The sequence below is a fragment of the Lycorma delicatula genome, chromosome 2 (assembly GCF_047948215.1).
Source record: "Lycorma delicatula isolate Av1 chromosome 2, ASM4794821v1, whole genome shotgun sequence".
NCBI lineage: Eukaryota > Metazoa > Arthropoda > Insecta > Hemiptera > Fulgoridae > Lycorma > Lycorma delicatula.
Window position 1 is genome coordinate 180,592,710 of NC_134456.1, and position 19,519 is coordinate 180,612,228.

The 19,519-nt window shown below is 28.9% G+C and overlaps 1 protein-coding gene across 3 annotated transcripts in view; it reads left to right on the plus strand.

Annotated features, from left to right (window-relative positions):
• Nucleotides 1–18,817, plus strand: part of LOC142319469 (betaine-homocysteine S-methyltransferase-like) — a 46,346-nt gene extending 27,529 nt beyond the window's left edge. For 2 of the 3 annotated variants that reach the window (XM_075356785.1, XM_075356783.1), the window contains exons 5-6: nt 3,610–3,812; nt 4,099–4,399. In XM_075356785.1, coding sequence (XP_075212900.1) covers nt 3,610–3,812; nt 4,099–4,252 — 357 coding nt within the window. In that variant the 3' untranslated portion in view covers nt 4,253–4,399. Of the gene's footprint in view, nt 1–3,609; nt 3,813–4,098; nt 4,400–18,669 lie in introns of those variants that run through there. The other variant, XM_075356784.1, reaches the window with a different exon arrangement.
• Nucleotides 18,818–19,519: the final 702 nt, after the last annotated feature.

The window sequence follows — 19,519 nt, forward strand, 5'->3', positions numbered from 1 at the left end:
TATCCAATTATTATTTAGCTTTGATCATTATCTGTACGTAAAAGAAATACTTTATAATCTCAGTATTATGAAAAATAGAACTTTCTTGAAAATAATCAATTTCAAAAAAAAAAGACAAGTAGATTCAAATGATATGGAACACCTTGGGAACTGATACAAGTATCCACACACATGTACCCATGTTTAAACACACACACACACACACACACACACACACACACACACACACACACACACACACACACACACAAATTTATTTATTTATGACTACTAATCCTTCACAACACAAGAGAAGCAATCAATCATTTTATTTTTATTTTTTGTTTTGAACAGGTTCTTTTAAAATTACTTGGCATTATATGTATATACTGGAATAATAAGAAGTTATTCAATCAATTTGTTATACACCGATAAATAACAGTAAAATGGCGATTAATAATCAGTCTAAAATGCTGTTAATTGGATGGAAAAGTGGTTTTTTAAGGATAATTTTGTGAAAATTGCTTGCAAATGTCAAAAATATTCACATCATATAATAATAATTATTCCTGAATAATAATTAACATTAATTTCTTTCACATTCTTCGGACCATTTTTTAAAAAATTAAACTTAGTATTAGAAACAATGTTTGTATTCTTGATGCAATTTTCAATAAAATTTAATTAATTACTGAAATCATTATCTCTGTTGTACTCTTTTCTTGGAAATTCTAACTTCAGATTTGAATAGAATACCAAAACATAATAAAGAACGTGTTTTTTGTGTTTATTTTTTTGAGTCTTATTGAGAAATTGGCCAAAATGTGATCAAAGAGTTTAAAGTCTGATCAATCTTTTCTTAATTTTCAAATTTTGATTCTGTGTTCTTAAAGATTATGAAAAATAGAATAGGAATGTCTAAAGAACCAGCTTCCTATCTCAAGGTTTGCATTTTTCTTGGAATTTTAACTAAAGTTCATTTTTGGCAGTGCAAACTTATACATTCTCATCTGGTTTCATTTGGGTTGATAAACTCTTATGTAATATTAATCTCAAAAAAAGTTTAAACATGCTGTAAGTCTGAATAGTAAGGTGGTATTATTTACAGGCAAGTAAATCATTAAATAACTTGCAGCCTTGATGTAATAGTAAATGTGTAATTTTAATCATTCAAATCAAACAAAAAACCATTTCTTACTGTGTTGCTGACTATCTCCTCACAAAATATCTTCTGTAAAAACTCAATGAACATATTCTTATACAAGTGTACAAATGTATCCCTTCTGATATTTGTCTCAATTATTTTTTCCAAAGCTTAAATTGTATTCAAGAAAAAACTTTGTTAATACTTTAACTGGAACACTGATACTGTATCTGTCTATTATTTTATTGTACACATAAATTTATCATGAAAACTGATTTGAATCCTGCATATATATATATTCATTCATTTTGATATTATTTGGACCAAGGGGAACTCATGGTTTGATGATCAGCTTGTTCTTCTTTGCTTCCCAGACTTTTCCTCTTCTGTTCATCTGTCCATTTCTTGGCTGTCCTTGGTTTGTGATTTTTGTCTTGAAGTTCTTAAATCTTTCAATTATTTTCCTGAATTCATTTCTATCTTATATGATGTTTTCTGTAATCTTCATTTCCTCCAGATCCTTTTGTGTTTCTTTAACCCAGTTGGTTATTACTTTCATCTGTTTAAGGTGGGTTGAAGATCCTTTTGGTCAGCCTGTCATCATCAATTCTTTTGAAGTATCTGTAGAATTTTGCACGTCTCTTCTGCAAAAGGTGTCTTTGAAGGTCTCAATGTGTTTGTAGAGGTTCTTGTTCATCTGTATTTTTTTCTGATACCATCTTCTGTTTTTCTTGGTCCTAATATTTTCTTGCATATTTGCATTTCTCTTTTCTTGTATTTTTCCCTTCTTGTCAAGTGTTAGATATTCTGATGCATAACGCCCTTCCAGTTTGATAACCAAGTTGTAATGTCTGATTTTGGCTTAGTAGGATGTGCTACATTTGTTGTATCTGTTTTGTGTAATTCCATGTGCTTGTTCCAATTTTTTAATTTGCTCTGTTTGCTGTTTTATCCAGTCCATTGGGTTGTATCCATTCTTCTAAATACTTAAAGTTGTATACTCTTCTTTTTTTTGACATTAAGAATTTCCTTTCGATTTTTAACTGTTATTGTTACATGATCAATTTGGAATTCTCCCATTTAGAGTTTAGAGAGAACCACATTTTCTTTGAAGCACATTAACATTAGTTGTAGGTTATATTATTTTACATATCAAATTAATAAACATGATAAAACTGACCCTCACAAACATAAGTCAAAGGTAAAATTCAGAGGCGAGCTCTCAGAACCTTTTGAGATCAAAACAGGACTGTACCAAGGTAATGAGTTCTCACCGCTATTATTTGACTGCGCTCTAGAAATTTTAATGAGGGAATGGCTCAAAAAATGCCTCCAAAAGTAAAAATAGGCTGAAAAATCTAAACAAACTGTCTTGTTTTCACCTACGACTTGGCACTGATAGCAAATGACATTGACGCCGCTAAATCAGAGATATTAGAACTTCAAAACAGTGCAAATAAAATTGGCCTCAAAATTTAATTTGAGAAGACAGAAATTATGTCCGAAAAACCAACATTATTAGAAGAAGTAAACATAAACAGTAATAAAATAAAAAAAATAGTAACCAGTTAAAATATCTTGGAAAAACAGTAACAAACAAACTAAAAAAAAGCTCAATCCAAACAAGAAGAAACAAACTAGTTAAAGCTCAAAAATTAACCTGGTACACTTGCAATAAAAAATGCAATTATAAAACCAGAAACCACTTATGCAGCAGGAATACTATTCCACCTGAATGAACAATCAAAGACAGACTCCAGAAAATCAGAAGAACCTGCATCAATTAAAAGTACCAGAAAGATGGGCAGTGATGGATTGTGCCCAACAAAGTCATGAACACAGAGTTAAACACTTCACTGACACCATGCATAAAAGGAGACTATGAACAGCTAGTGTAGTACAATCTCAACTCGAAAAACATCAACACAGGATGCAAATGGATCAGAGAAATAAGAGAGGAACTGAAGGAAATTTTCCTTACACCAGTAGACACCATAGAGAAGATAAAATTAAACAAGAAAATCAAGAACAAAAATGCTCACTTCACACTCTCAAAAAAAAAATCACAATGTGAATATTTTCAACACTAGAAAGGGCACAAAAATCGAAATGTATGAAAAATTACTGGGAGGACCGCAAGGCCCAAACAGTCCCAACGAAGAGACTTGGATAACAGTCTGATTAAAGTGATTCTATGTGATCATTAAAGATAATGATAATAATAATATTATTTTACCTCTTTGGCTGAGCAGGTAGCGTCTCGGCATTTCGTACAGAAGTGCCGGATTCGAATCCTGGCCAAAAATAGCATCTTTTTATATGCTACCCATTTTCACTGGACTAATGACCATAGCTGTTGATGCCTGCTCTTTCATGACAGACAAATATATATATATATTATAAATATACCTTGTTAACTTTTAAGTATTAACATAAAACATATAAATGTAAAATAAACTAAATAAGTTCAATGAATATTGTTACAGGATGAAAAACATACATCTCGTGGAGAAGTTTTTAAAGATGCTGTAGAAGCTTGTTGGAAGAGGAATCCAGAACAATTAGTTGCTGTGGGAACAAATTGCCTTAATCCAATCTTTGTCACACCACTTTTGAAATCTCTTGGTACACACAGTATACCTATAGTTATATATCCAAACAGCGGTGAAACATGGGATCATGATCTCGGGTAATTAATATAAGTGCAGCGTAAACATTTTTTCACTATATTCTTTAAAAAATTTTGTTCATTTTAAATATGTGAGAGTTAAAATAATTATTTTATATTAAAATTTTTTAAGTTTCTTGTAACTGATCATTCATGCTGCTGATACCTTTTAAGTTTTTTAAATATTTTTAAACTAATGGAAAAAGGAATTATATTTTTTAGTTATTTTATGTTACAAATATTATTATTGGTATATATTTAATACACAAAAGATAAGTAAATATATAGTATGTTTTAATTTGTGTAGGTGGTGTAACCCAGAGAGTCGTGTATCATTAATGAACTATTTACCAGAATGGTTAAATCTTGGAGTACGTTATATTGGCGGATGCTGCAGAACAACTTCTGAGGATATACGATCATTTAGGGAGTACATAGATTCTTTACAACAAAAAAAATAATACTTGTTACACGGATGTCTTTTATGTGAGATAATTTTATAAAATCTGTTTTATTTAATTATAAACAGTACTTAATTTTGTTTCATTTAAATTAAATACGTTGTGTATATTCAAAAAATGATTAATTAAAACCACAAATTTCCAGGCAAAAAATTTGTAAACTTTTATTTCCAATAATCTATAAAAAAACTGTTTTGTACATCAATTTTTTTCACACAAAGCCAGTAGGGCTAAATCACAGAGATCTTTAAAGTACAAATCTGGATTGATAACATGATTATTACCAACACTAGGTATACTAAATTTTATTGTAAACTTTGTTTATAATATGTAGCATAATCTCTGGACCCATTTAAATACCCATCTTTCTGCTAAATCACTAGTTAACAAACAGTAAACTCAGTCTATGGGTGGATGTGATACGTCTTGTTAACATTACTTGCTCCTGATGTTACGTCTTGTTAACAGTGTGTGTTCCTGATGTTATCAAATTAGTATGCAAGAGCGCCAACTGGAATCTCTACAAATTGCTCTTACCTCAGCTGAAAAGAACCTGGATAAAAACTTCAAATTTTCCAATATCTACAGAAGGATCTTTTAGAAATAATTAAAATAAAACTAATTCTGAGATGAAACAAATTATTATTATATAAAACATTGTGAAAGTAATTTGAAAAATTACAGAGCATTTGTAAAGTTACTGTGCGCCGGAATGATAGAAATATAATGATGAAACTTTCTTAATTATTATTACTTTGTATATTTATTTAATTATTTTATAGAAATGGATATTACAATAACTGGAATAGTTTATAAAATGTGTTGGAAATGATCTCCTCCAACATCAGTATAACACTGCACATGTTTCAGTTTGTTTTCACACTTTAATCAGTTGATGTACTGGAATATCTCGTATGTATGCCATTATTTAGTTCATCAATTGTGGGTGATCTGTTGCGATACACTGCCTGTTTCGCTGTTCCCCACAAAAAGTAATCTGACTAAGTGAGATCAGGCGATCATACAGGCCACAAACCCCTCAAAATGATTTGTTCAGCAAAGAAATTTCATAAAAAATCATTGTTTGCTGTGGCGCCATCTTGTTAGAACCAACTCTGATTGATTTCCACTTCTGTTAACTGATTAATGAAGTTTGTTTAAACAGCACAATAACAATCACTATTAACTATTTTCAATAAAGATTGGACCTACAATGTGCATTCCTCTCACACTAATCCAGACTCCAATTTTTGCTTCGTGTAACTCATGGGGGGTTAGTTGTCGACCCCCCATTACACAGTTGTGTAATTGGTGAATTAATATACCCATTTAAGTAAATGATAACAGAATTTTGCATAAACTTTTGGTTGCTTCACCCAGTAAGATTTAAATAGTCTCTCAATAACCTTATTAAAAATATAGACACAGATGGAATAAAATTAACTCCTCTCTCAATAAACTAATCACAGTCCATAAATTTGTTTTATTTTATATTTGGCTACAATATGTGAAGTTCTTTTTATTTTATTTGCAGAAGTTACCAAAGATGTAACAAAAACAATAGGATTCAACTCTTTCTCAAAATATCTTACATTGTTGTATTGTTCCGTCAACAATTAAAAAAATTTCAGTTAGTATTATAAATTATGTACAATATGTGCAATGATATTTTAAAAAAGGTGACAAAAAGTTGCATAACTTTTTTTGGTTTTGCCTCTAACAGCTTTTTATTTCAAATAGTACATACGATTTTCAAATATCAATGACTAAATTATGTAATATTAGAGTACAATTGCAAAAAAATCAAAATTCTTAGTAAAAATATCTTGGATCCCAGTGGACCTCCTTGATCAATTTTATTGTATTATCAAAATTATACAATGTTTAGATTATAACTGCTAAAAAAATTTAAATTTTTAGTAAAAACATTTGCTGAGCAAGGGTTCAACAGCTACCTCATATAACTTTTTTAATAATTGTAGGTACAACTTTAAAAACAGATTAAATATCAGAAATGATAAAAAATTCAAAGAATTTTTAATATTCTAAAAGGGGATTTTCCCCCTTTTTTTAAGACATCCCATATCACCTATTAAAAACAGTTAGGTTTTCAATGTTGAAAACTAAAGTTTAAAAAAAAAAACTGATATTTTAAGTGCATGTCCCATTTGGTTTTTTTTGGGTCTATATATTTATGTAATTATTCACTAAAATAAGTCATGGCCTAATTCAATGTAATGTTATTCAACAAGGCTAAAAAAATTTTAGTTTACTAAAAAAGAAGTCTTGTGATGCCTCCTTACCTAATGAGGTTAGATATTTATAGCCAAATTTCAACTTTTTGGTAAATGGGTTTTCAAAATTTTAAGAAAAACTGTTTTATAAATAATTTTGAATATTCCCTCCACCGCTAAATCCAACTAACTTTTAATACTTTAAAATTTTAAATAACTTAATAGGTTCTTACACCGTACAAAAACTCAATTTTTTGCACCGTAAACAAGGAATCAAAAATTAAAAATGTGAAAGCCACCTACCTCTCTTGCTATTTTAATTTTGTCTAAAATTTAATATCATCATATCATTCATAGGTCCATATATAAAAATTTTTTGATCTATTTTCTAAGAATTTACGTTGAGCCAGTTAGGAAATATTAATCAAATACAGGCCAAAATATATATATATATATACATCTTCTGTAAATTTCTATAATTGTTTTTGTTTTTTTTTGGACAAAGGGGGTCTTGATACATCAACATTTGCAAAAACCCTGAAACCCAAAATTTTGGTGTTACCTATATTTTCTCTTTAAAGTATTCTGCTACATTGCTGGCAAAGTAAAAAAACAGCTAACAACAAAATTCCCACTAGTTTTATCAGTTTTTTTATGAGAGTTGTCAATGGATCAACTCAAGGACTCTGTTTCATGAGTTTTAAGGTATTATTATTATTATTATTAAAGAGCTGTGGTAAATAGACTGTGTCATAACACAGATCAACAACAAAAAAAAATAATAATTTGGAGGAACTGAGATAAAAGTAGATGAATTAGAATGTATTTTTTATGCTGAAACTTAAATAAAATAAAATCAATTTTTCTTCATCACCCTCAGGTTTTTAGTTTTGACCCTTTAAAATATTGAGAAACTTCTTAAATAATAGAATAAAAAAATAATAATAGTAATTACAATTAAAATTCCTACCTTTACTTAATTTCCTTTTGTATTCAGTGAAGTCTTCTCTTTTTGTCATCCAGCAGTAGATTCATTTCATATGCCTTGACAATGTTGTTCCATCATCTGCAATATAGCTCGGTGTAACCTTTCAACTTGTTCATCACTGATGTCACCCAAGTTTAAAGAGAAAAAGTTCAAATGTGAATGCAAAAAATGAATTTTCAATGCATTCTGCAACCTAAATTTTTGTAGTTCACTAATAAGTTGATCATGGTTTTAGGCATTTTTGTTTCCAAGAAAACCAGTAACATCTCTGAATGACTTTCACACTGCTAGTTCTTTAGGATTCAGTTTGCTGTCAAATATATTTTAACAAATTAATTTTCTTATTTGTGGACCAATGGATATTCCCTCTTTTAATTTAGCTTCATTTGATTGTGAAAAACCTCAGCTAATTATTTAATTCTGTCTCCATCTTTATCCAATGTTTTTACAAAATTCTTCATCAGACCTAATTTTATGTGTAGAGGTGGTAAAATAATATAATCTGCTTCAACAACGAGAATATTGACATTTTCCTTTCCTGGGGTAAACCGATTTCTTTTTAGCCAGTCTTTAACTGTATAGGTTCATCTGTAGCCTGACTATCCCACAAACACAAATATTTTGTAAAGCCACTCTGGAGACTGAGAAAAAGCCCTATCACTTTCAGGTCAACAATGATTCGCCATGAGTATTCTTCATACTTAGTAACTTTTTAAGTTTTTGACATACTTTCATATGTTTCTTTCATTCCTACAGCATGTGCTACTAGTATAGAAGAAAACTTATTCGAATTATGCAACAACACTGCCTTTAAGTTTTTTTATTAGTCCATAAATAAGCGCCAATCATGAATAACATATTCAATGTTCAGTTCAGACATTATAGCCCCCTAACACCTCATGGCAGGAACGTGTTAAACTATCTCTTCTAAAGTATTTCAGTAAATTTTCATTTCAATTCCTATATACTGAAATTTTAGTATCCTTGTTTAATAAATTCCATTCTTTAAGATGTGAACCTAGTTCTGCATGTTGTTTCGACAAATACAAGTCACGAATTAGGTCACTCAGTTCTGCTTGTGCGATGAGGTGAGGTTAAGTATTTGATTCTTCTGAAATGTAATTAATATCTACTGAAGTTGAGGATTCATCGGTTGAGCCTTCCGGGCAATCAGAAATTTCTTTCCAAGAAGTTGGAGCAATCAAAATCAGTAAATCAACACCATGAAGTATTGGTTTCATAGCTGAACGAACATTTGGGTGCGCAATACTGCTTTTATTGTTTGAATTGAAACCAGTAACATTTGTTAAACAAAAGTAGCAGTCATCATAATGGTTGGTAGGCTCTCCTCAAATCATAGGTACTGCCAAAAGGCAAATGCTGTTTTTTTTCCTTTTAACCACTGGGTTAGTTTAACGTAGCACTTGATGCAGGATTTATCTTGGTATCCCATGGGACAGGCAAAATAATGTGTTTAAGCAGTTTTCAGCAGATTTTATACTGGTTTTCATTGACTTTTCATGGTGAATTCTCTGCAAATGTAAAAAAAATTATTTGGAGAATCTTTACAAGCCCAATTTTTATTCATTTTAAAATTCAAAATGTTTTAATGAATGAAAGTAAACTGAAATATTACAGAAATACTTACTTAATTATAAAAATAATTAAGTTTCAATTTATAAATACTTAATCACTTAAAATACTTCATAAAATTGTTTCACCATGGAGTGTAATAAAACACAGCACGAAAAACACACAAAACTTAACAAATCTTGATGTTCAATAAAATAATACCAAAAGTTGTTCTGTCACTAAATTTATGACATCACTTATGAAACAATCTTTAAAATATGTGTATGATAAAACCACTACAACTAAAGAACACAGCAAGTTAGCCAAGAGCTGAACAAGATTTCATCACATTGAATTGCTCGTTACTTGACTCGCTAACATTTCTGGCTTGACATGAAATGACATCATTCAACTGTTGTGTATCAAATATAGATCTACAGCATGCATCACAATATAAATCAGATATGAATAAGAAAATATACACATGTACTAACATTTGTATTGTTTGTTCCACGAATGATGAAACAAATAAATTTAAGGGGTAGTAACTTAAGAACGTTATGTGATGGGTTGTTTCAGAATACATATTCAGATTCAGCGTATAAATTACTATATAGAACACCTACTTACTCCCTTTTCAGTTCCAAACTTTATATTGACCAATGTAATAAATGCACATTTCATGCAAAGCATTATTTATAAAGTTATATTTCTTACATACCATTTAAGTCACCCATTTCATTAAAAAAATAAGAAAAAAGGTAATGAGATAGCAAAATTAACCTAAATTTTAGGGTTTACTGGTTAAAAGACAAAGCCATCATTTTGTGTAAACTTCTATTGCTCTCTATCAGATGAAAATTAGACTATTTATTATTTAATATGTAGAAAGATGATGAACATTTTTTTATTCAGTTCCTTACATTTTTAATGAGCAAATGTAACTTCATTTATTACAAAGATCAGAATGTTTGTTCAGCAAGATATCAATTATGGAAAGAATGCTGTCATTACGTTTACTTTTAAATATAGTTGAGTAAATTATAATCAAATGAAAAATAAAAGTACAAAGTAATGAATTTTACCCATCAAATTTATGAATGGTATAAACAAAAGGACAACAAACAATTACGTAGTCCACAGAACTACAAACAGCCGACACATCTATGGTATTGAAGACATTCATATATACCATCCGCTTCACTACATCATATTTGGTACGTACTTTGAATTCAATTAACACCTGCTAATTCAAGATCTACTAAATTATACATCTATATTTTCTTGAAATGACATCGTAACTTCAAACTAGAAAATGCATTCTTCACTTTGAATAGAATGACATTACTGCTTTATATATCTAACATAGTGCTGACCTTGAAGAAACAAGGATGCCTCTATACATACATTTATTTTATATTCATCTATTGATTATTAATAAAATAATATTTTGTTTTTATTACTTATAATTGCTATTTTAAAAACATAAGATACTCAAAATGTCTGCTACTCACTTAGTACACTCTTCATGTTGTTTTATACAATTCACAATTTTTTTAATAGATTTTTAATATTCAATGTTTAAATTGTCAAGTTCTATTTCAATGATTCTCCTTAAATCCTACATATTTCTAGGATTTTATGATAAGATGTTATTCTTAATGATTTACCAAATTGAAAAGTACATTGCTTTGAGGGTCAATTTATTTTACCCTGCTGTCTGATCCAGTCAGTAAAAACTGTTGTTGAGGAATTCCCATATCTGTAAACTGTAATGTGGAGGAGCTCCATCTTGTTGCCAAATTAATTTGGTTCTTTTCCGTTAATTCACTACCACCTAAAAGTTTACTACAAAATATATATTTATTCATATATATTGTATTTATTAGGGTTATGTATTAGGTTAATACATACAGGTAGTTAGGTTTAGGTCATGGTTAAGGTTATGTAACAAAACCAACAAATTTGTGTTCTTTAGTTTGTATAATATCAACATAACCTAAAGCTCGCTTCACTTCCTAACCTTGTCTAATAAATATTAAATATACAAATTATGAATAACAAAAGTGATATTTAAACTACATACAAAACTGTATTGAATTAAATAGATATACTTAAAATGGTAATGAATTAATTGAAATGAACCTAAATTTATGTTCTCAAACAATGGCTATTTTGTAACTCAGATGGTAAACAGTACATTTTGCAAAACTACTATATATGAATCCAGTTACTGTAATAAAAAACGTATGAATCTACAATGACACCACTTCAAATACAGGGCGAGCAATGTAAAACCAAACCCATAATGAAACCGCTACCCAACACTATTTATGAAACTCACACACAACCAGCACGACTAGTGGATGTATATGTTTTATTGCAGTGCAGTATTGTGAGTGCAGTTGTGTTTGTGTATCAGCTGATTTGGAAGTCGAGAGTTCCAGCGTTCAAGTCCTAGTAAAGCCAGCTATTTTTACATGGACTTGAATACTAGATCGTGGATACCGGTGTTCTTTGGTGGTTGGGTTTCAATTAACCACACATCTCAACATCTCAGGTATGGTCGAACTGAGAATGTACAAGACTACACTTCATTCACACTCATACATATCATCCTCATTCATCCTCTGAAGTATTATCTAAACGGTAGTTACCAGAGGCTAAACAGGAAAAAGAAAGAAAGTTGTGTTTGTGTAAAATGCCTTATTCAATCCAGCAGAGGATAGCTATAGTTGAGGCTTACATTTGTTCTGGATCGTTTGAAGAATATCATGTTAAGTATTCGTAAAAAAATTTCTGAATGCTGTATCCCAGTGAAGAGTAGCATACACAATTTAGTTAAAAAATGGTGTACAATGGGTTCAGTTTCAAATGCAAAACAAAGTAAGCAACAATAGACTATTATAAGTAACAATAGGACTCTATAGACTATTGCCAATATTGAAATGAGAATTACTGCCAGTCCAAAAAAATCACTATGCAAGTTATCCCAAAATCTGGTGTTAAATACACATCTTGTCATAAAATTCTTCACGAATTAAAATTGAAACCATAATACTTTACAACTGAAGGAGACAAACCGAAGCGACTTGATTATTGCTACTGGCTTCTCGAAAACATTGGTGGATAGATAGAGTTGTCTACTTGTGATCTTTTCCTTTTGGGCAACTTAAAGGAGAGAGTTTATGCATCTAATCCCCACAATATTGATGAACTGAAGGTGAACATTCAACGAGAAATTAATGCAATTGAAAACATTTTGTGTCAGATGACTTAGTATGATCAGTCGAGCAGAAATGTGCATCGATGCCCAGGGTGGTCATTTTGAACATCTTCTGTAACAATAAGATAAATAAATGCAACATTTAAATTAGATTTTAGGTTATTTATCAGTACCATTCATAAAATCTCATTCCAACATAACCTACTAATTCTGCAGCAGTTTTGTTATGGGTTCGGTTTTATGTTGCTCACCCTGTACCTGGCCACATTTACACCAGGAATATTTGATTGTGCTGCGTTACAATATGAGGATTTGAGTCACCTTAGTACACTGTTATGACAATTAACACTACCATTCAGTTTAAAGGAAGATCTGTCTAAAAAATATGGTTTTGAAAATTTGGATTTGCCTTACAACAGATTAGAAACCATTCTGAAAATTCCACATCTATCAAATTCATCTTCTATTAAACTTTGTAACAGAAGCGGCATAAGTTTTCAAATTCAATGATTTTAGAATGCTACATAGACTGCTCTGAAAAATATAAAATTCAGCTATCTCAAATAGCTTTCAATAACTGAGGAACAATTTATTATTTCTATCAGATGCAACCATATCGGATCTTGTATAAATTAAATTTAGTAAATCATATTGGATCTTGCAGTTCTTGGTAAATCATGTACACTTGCAGTGATCTCTGATCTTTTATTTAAATTAAAGATACTTTCATTTACATTTTGAAATTTTTCTATTGGAAAAATTTTACTCCAAACTAGAAATAATGTTTTAAAATATTCTTTTACACTTAAAAAAAAGAAGCAGGTAATAAATGAAAGCCCTACATATAGAAAAATGGTCTTAACCCTTTTTATTAAAAATACTGTTACTCAACTTAAAAACATATTATAATATCTCTAGGTTTTATATTCCTCACTCATGCCATTGTAATAAACTTGACAATCTCAAATTTTATCTTACTTAAATATTAGTTTTTAGATGTCAGTTTACAGATCATGATAAATTAGCAATTAACAATCCCATCATCATCTAGTGTTCTGCTAAGTGAAAAATCCCTTACACCTATGCATCTCCATTCATCCCTCTCCCAAGCTTTATCCTACATCCCTTGGTAGTTTCCAATCTTCATCTCATTTATCTTAACTTCATCATTCATCTTCCTTACTCCTTTTCTTTTTTTACTCATATTTTTAATGCTGTTGTCAAGATTCCACTTTCTCTATCCACATGATGTAACAATTTACTGAGTTACTAATGTCATTAGGTAATGCCCAAACAGTATATTAAAATGCCTGTAAATAAAATTGAAATCGACTTATAAAATATTACTTTGTAGGTAAATAATCTTCACATCAGTAACCTGGGCCTGTACAATACAAGTGTAAATTCATTATAAATATATTATTTTTTTTTTTATAAATTAATTACAAAATTTAGATAAATAATAAATCTTTACTGCATAAAATTCAATTTTTTATACAATCATATTTTAAATTAACTACATAATTAGATAATATATATTTTTTAATAACCTTAATTGTAGAAATAATTCTCTTGCTAAACACAATATAAACATACAATAAGAATAATTGTATTGACAATTATAATATTAATAATAATTATTATTACAACAGTTCTTATAACATGCATTCAATAATATTTACACTCATACATGCTGAACATAAAGAATTTGTGTCTTTTATTTAAACAACAAAAAATTCTTTCATAATAAATATTTAACTTTCTAATAATTTATCAGTTACCTAGATTTAAATTACATAAAAAATATCATTTTTATTTCTTAAATAAATAATAATTTGTTTAAAAAACATATCTAATCTAATTACTGTATTAATTATTATAACTATCTATAAAAGAAACTGTTAAATGTTGTTTAATATAAGGAATAACTTGTGTGAATGTTAATTAGCATGTTTTATAATTCTAACTTACTAGTTGTACTATATTTTTATACGATGAAATAATATGAAATTTTATTTTTTATAAACTCTTTAATGAGTATTTTTATTCATATACAGTTCTCTATTTCACTAAGGTAATTTCAAATTATAATTATAATTAAAATGATGATGTTAAAATTGTGACACTGGGGCAACAGTTAAAGACTTAATTTTTAAAATTCTTCTGATGGTGAAATTAGAGTATTGCAATTACTTGATACAAAATTAATGATTGAGGAACTTACTGAATAATAAAAGATAAATTACAACGACCTAGAAGAAAAGTAAATAATGATCAGAGAATTAAAATTTTTTTATTATAGATAATGTTAAACAAAGATTGAAAAATGGATAAGCAAAAGCAGAAAAATGGAGCCCAATCTATAAGTGAAAGTGCAGGTTGCAATATATGTCACTTGAAGAAAATAAGAGAAGGTGGTGACGTTCTAAGAAACATAATTTGAAGCTGGACAATAAATTTTGGATACATTCTTTAAGTACAATATCAATTAAAATAATCCTAATAAATAGATATAAATTCATTTATAAAACATCAGGTAGACCTCTGGATATCAAGGTATTTGATGAGGTCTCATTTCTATGGCTACACTAGCAGTGCAGATACAAACAGCTAATTTTTATTTTGTATAGAAAAGAAAGCAGTTAGAGAAATACAAAAGAAAATATTGTCATGTTGGTGAAATTTTTTAAAAATATACTCTTTTTAACATACTTCAAAAAACGTTTCTGTAACATATTTATATATGTAATTCTTTCTCTAAATTATAAATAATACTTCTCACTTGGCTGTATAACAATGACCCAGTTCATTAAGAGTTGAGTGTTTGGTACTCATGCCATTAATGAATCTCCCACCATTAGTGAATCTTGTGATTTTTACTTAACCACTACTAAATGTTAAAAGGATGCAAACTCAAAAGGCATCTGTACTTAACTTTTAAGGAAAGGAAGTTTATTAAATGTGCATTTGACCAATTAGGCATTTAATCCTTACTTTAGGAGTATTGTTTTTTCAAGGACACCACTTCCTGAGATGTCTTAGGTGTTGTGATACGTCACCAGCCTGTAAGAGGACAAGATGAAAGACAAAAACAAGATGAATTCTATGGTAGCCAAATTAAGGAAAATGAGGTATGGATTGGTTCCCTGTTACCTTTATCTTCTTTCTTTATAAATCCAAATATAGTTGAAATCATAAGTGCTACATATGTATTTTTAACTACGAAAATTAAAATAAAAGTGAAAAAATAGCAGATCCCTGCTGGGAACCAAACCTCATAGCAACTGATCTATCTATCTAGAAGCTAGCATACACTAACCATTAGATCAATTGGTTGGCCAATTTATGATATTTGACATTAAAAATTCCATCCTTAAAGTTAAACTTTTACTCTGTAAATCATAGTAATTGGCTCCGTTCTGAATATCAATACTCTCAGAAAAAGCAATATTAACTGATATAGAGAAATAAAATTCAATAAAATTTGTTAAAATCTAAATATTATTTTATACATTAATCTCTTTTATCTTTTCCTACTTGGCTTGTTTACATGTGAAATTACTTTTTATATTTGATTATTGGAGTTTGTTGGAGTGAATTTTTATGCACAACATTGTTAAACTAGACTTCAATATTTCATGTACAATATAACACTTGCTTAACACTTATTGATTTATTTCACAAATTAATTGTAATGCATTTCTAACACTGTGCATATATAAATTTTAATGTGTACTACAAATACTAACATAAGAAATGCCTGTTAAACTAATGATAGCAGGATATATAACATCTCCATCGGTGTTATTGTTGACTAACAACTATATTATGGTATCTACTAAAGCTAACACATACTAGCACAAAAGTAATATTTTTTATGTTCATTAATGTCTAGTATTCAGTATAACACTCATTTTTTTATCCAGAACATGCATGATTAAGAGTCTGTGTAACAGTCCCTTGAAGGAATTGACATCAATGGATTGTATTTTTCAATAACTTAACATAATTAATCAGGAATTTACTGCACAACTGAACAGGGAATAAAGTTATTTCATAAAGATAATAGTTCTATTAGTTTACATGTTTGTTTTTGTTGTACTGAGTTAATGTCTGTTTATCAATATATGAATATTGATATTACATACAGTGTAAATGTATTAACTCTGTAACAAACTACCTATTAACAGATGGTGGTGTAGAGTTCCTCGATCATGAAAAAAAAAAAATCTATATATCCACATACACATATAAATATATACGTATATATGGATTTTAAGTGATAAAAACAATCCCTTCAAAAATATAAGATTAACTGAGGAATACTGTTTTTATAAACTTTATAAAGATATTAATAATAAAAAAACATATACAATATTTTAACAATTTTATTTTTAAACTTTTGTTATTGTCTTAATTTTTACATAGAAATAATACTCTTCTAATGGACTCTTCTACTTTAAGTAACGGTTAACATTTATAAACAAAAACAAAAAAAAAAAATACACTATATATAAATATATAATTATTTTTGAAATTATGTATTAATCAATTTTTATGTATTGCACACACATTGCACATTCATTCACACTGAACACAATATAATACACATATAAATGTATACTTAATTTATTCTAAATTATTATTTACACTGCATAAACAATCATTAATATTAAACAAGGAATTTGTAAAAATACACATATATGAGGATTGTCCAGAAAGTAACTTCTGTTTTGAAATAAAAAACCAACCAAATAAAAAAAAAGAAATTTTATTATATACATTTGAAAGGGGCAATCTTAAAACTATTTTTCCACATAGTTGCCATTTAAACTGAGGCACTTATCATAACGATGCACAAGCTTTGCAATTCCTTCTCTGTAGAAATCTGCCACCTTAGATTTTTGGCACCCATCTTGCACAAAACTTGTGATAATAAGCTTCCCTGATACAATTTCATGCAGTAAACTTCTTGAAATTTGGGGGAAATAAAGGGAGAGTTCCATAACACATAATGCAGTGCGATTTTCATGAATTTATCATTGATTTTCATTGTCAGTTCATCAGTCACAAGGCTAGGCCGACCACTGCAGTTCTCATCATGAACATTGGTGCAGCCATTTTAAAATTGAATGCACCACTGCCTCACTGCACCTTTACTTATTACTCGATCTCCATACACCTCACAAAGTTGGTGATGAATTTCAATTGGTTTGAGGTTTTTTGCTAGTACAAATCTAATCACTGAACGCAACTCAAAACTCATGGGATTTTCTATTGAAGCACACACTTCAATAATTCGCAAGAAACGAAATGGAAAAATCACAGTACACACGCTACGACAGCTTGATGCGTACTGAGTGTAGAAACGTTTTGACACCAATATGGCAGCTCTGTCCCAACCCATCTCCACGCTAGGCACAAACGTAAGTTACTTTCTGGACTGCCCTCGTATCTTAACAGCTTTAATATGAATATTTAAACTGCACTTAAAAATACTTTCTAGTCTGTACTCTTTAATTTATAACAAAAAAAATTCATTAAAATTATAGAAATTTCATTAAGAAATTAAATTAATCAGTTTCATAACTGTAAAAAATTACAATAAACGATTATGAAAATAATATTAAGTTAGCATAAAAAAATTATAAATGTTTAAAATAAAGGGATTGCAACTTCAATAGAGTAAATTATTATTTATATAATTTTACAAAATGCATTAATGCAAACCATTTCTAAATTTTACATATAAATTTTTACATTTACTTTTTGTTAACCCTTATTTCTTACACACATATCCAAGTACTTATATTTTTTAATTTTAATGAATTTAAATTTATACATACAAGGGGGAACCAAAAATAACTGAACATTGAATGGGCCCTTCTAACTACGTATAGTATGATGAGCAGAGAGGTACTTGTTTTAATTTGATGAAATTCTCAAGCAGTTGTCCACATGGGATAACTTTAGGGTAATTGTTCACATGGTATTTAGGTTGACATTATTATTACTGTTGTTTTTTCCAAATACCTGTAAGGAATTCTGGAGATTTCTATGACAACTCATAACAAAGAATGTTTGTATTAAGTTTTGTTCTTTTTTCAGCTGCTTAGACTGTTTTAGAGTCTTAAGTATGATGAAAGTGTATAGTGTATATTCACATTTTAACAAGATGAAACATCAAAATGAATAAAATCTTCCACCAATCAATAAAAATCTGAAAAAAGTTTAAGTACAAACAATAAATTACTTGATAAACAAACAGAATGACAAAACATTTGATCTGACCCTTCTCAACAACTCTACCAAAAGTCTGTAATAATTTTTGATATAAACCAGGCTATAGTTATCGTTCATCTAATCTGATACCTTGCAATTTTTTTCTGTCCTCTAGTATGAAAAGGAAATAATTACTTAATTTCAACAAATTAAAAAAGAAAATTATGGACAGATGGAACGAACTTACCTTTACCATCAATAATGAAGACTTCCAGAAATGTTTTTATAAAAAAAGTACAAGTTTATCAATTGAAGAAGATTACTTTGTTTATCAAAGGAAGATTACTTTGTGAACAATACACAAGTTGTATAAAATATTAAAACAATTTTTTTTTTTTTAATTCAATTTATTTTGGATCCCTTCTCTTGTATTCAAAATATGTCTTCAAGAATTTAATGTTTTTAATTAAAATGTTTTAACTGAAATTCCTACCAAAATCACTAAAATTTACTTTTACAACAAAATAAAAATGTTTGGGTAATATAGGCTTTTAGCATTTATCTGTCTATATGGAAAAGTAACATTTATAAGCCTAACTATAATAGTTACATTTAAGAAATCAGGTTCCTACCCAATTCTATATCCAGGCTTCTAATTATTAATGACTTCTTATTAAAACATATTCTGGAGTGCCAAATCAGTAGTTTAGACAAGTCAGTGGAATAACTAACAAAATGGTCAGTTCATAAAGGAATGATGCAGCTACCTATGATTCTGGATTAAAGCTTTACCAGATAACCACGAGACTTTGGTTTTATACTGACCGCTAGATATTAAAGTTTATGGTTATATGCTTAAACTAAATTTAGTTAGTACTTACTTTAAAAAAAGAAAGTATAATAATAAGATTTCTAAGAGCAATCAAGAAGAATCTGTAAGAAATTACCTTTTAACTATGAAATAATGCAGCATGATGATTTAATGAATGCAAAAATATACATGGGCAAATAAATTATCAGCACAA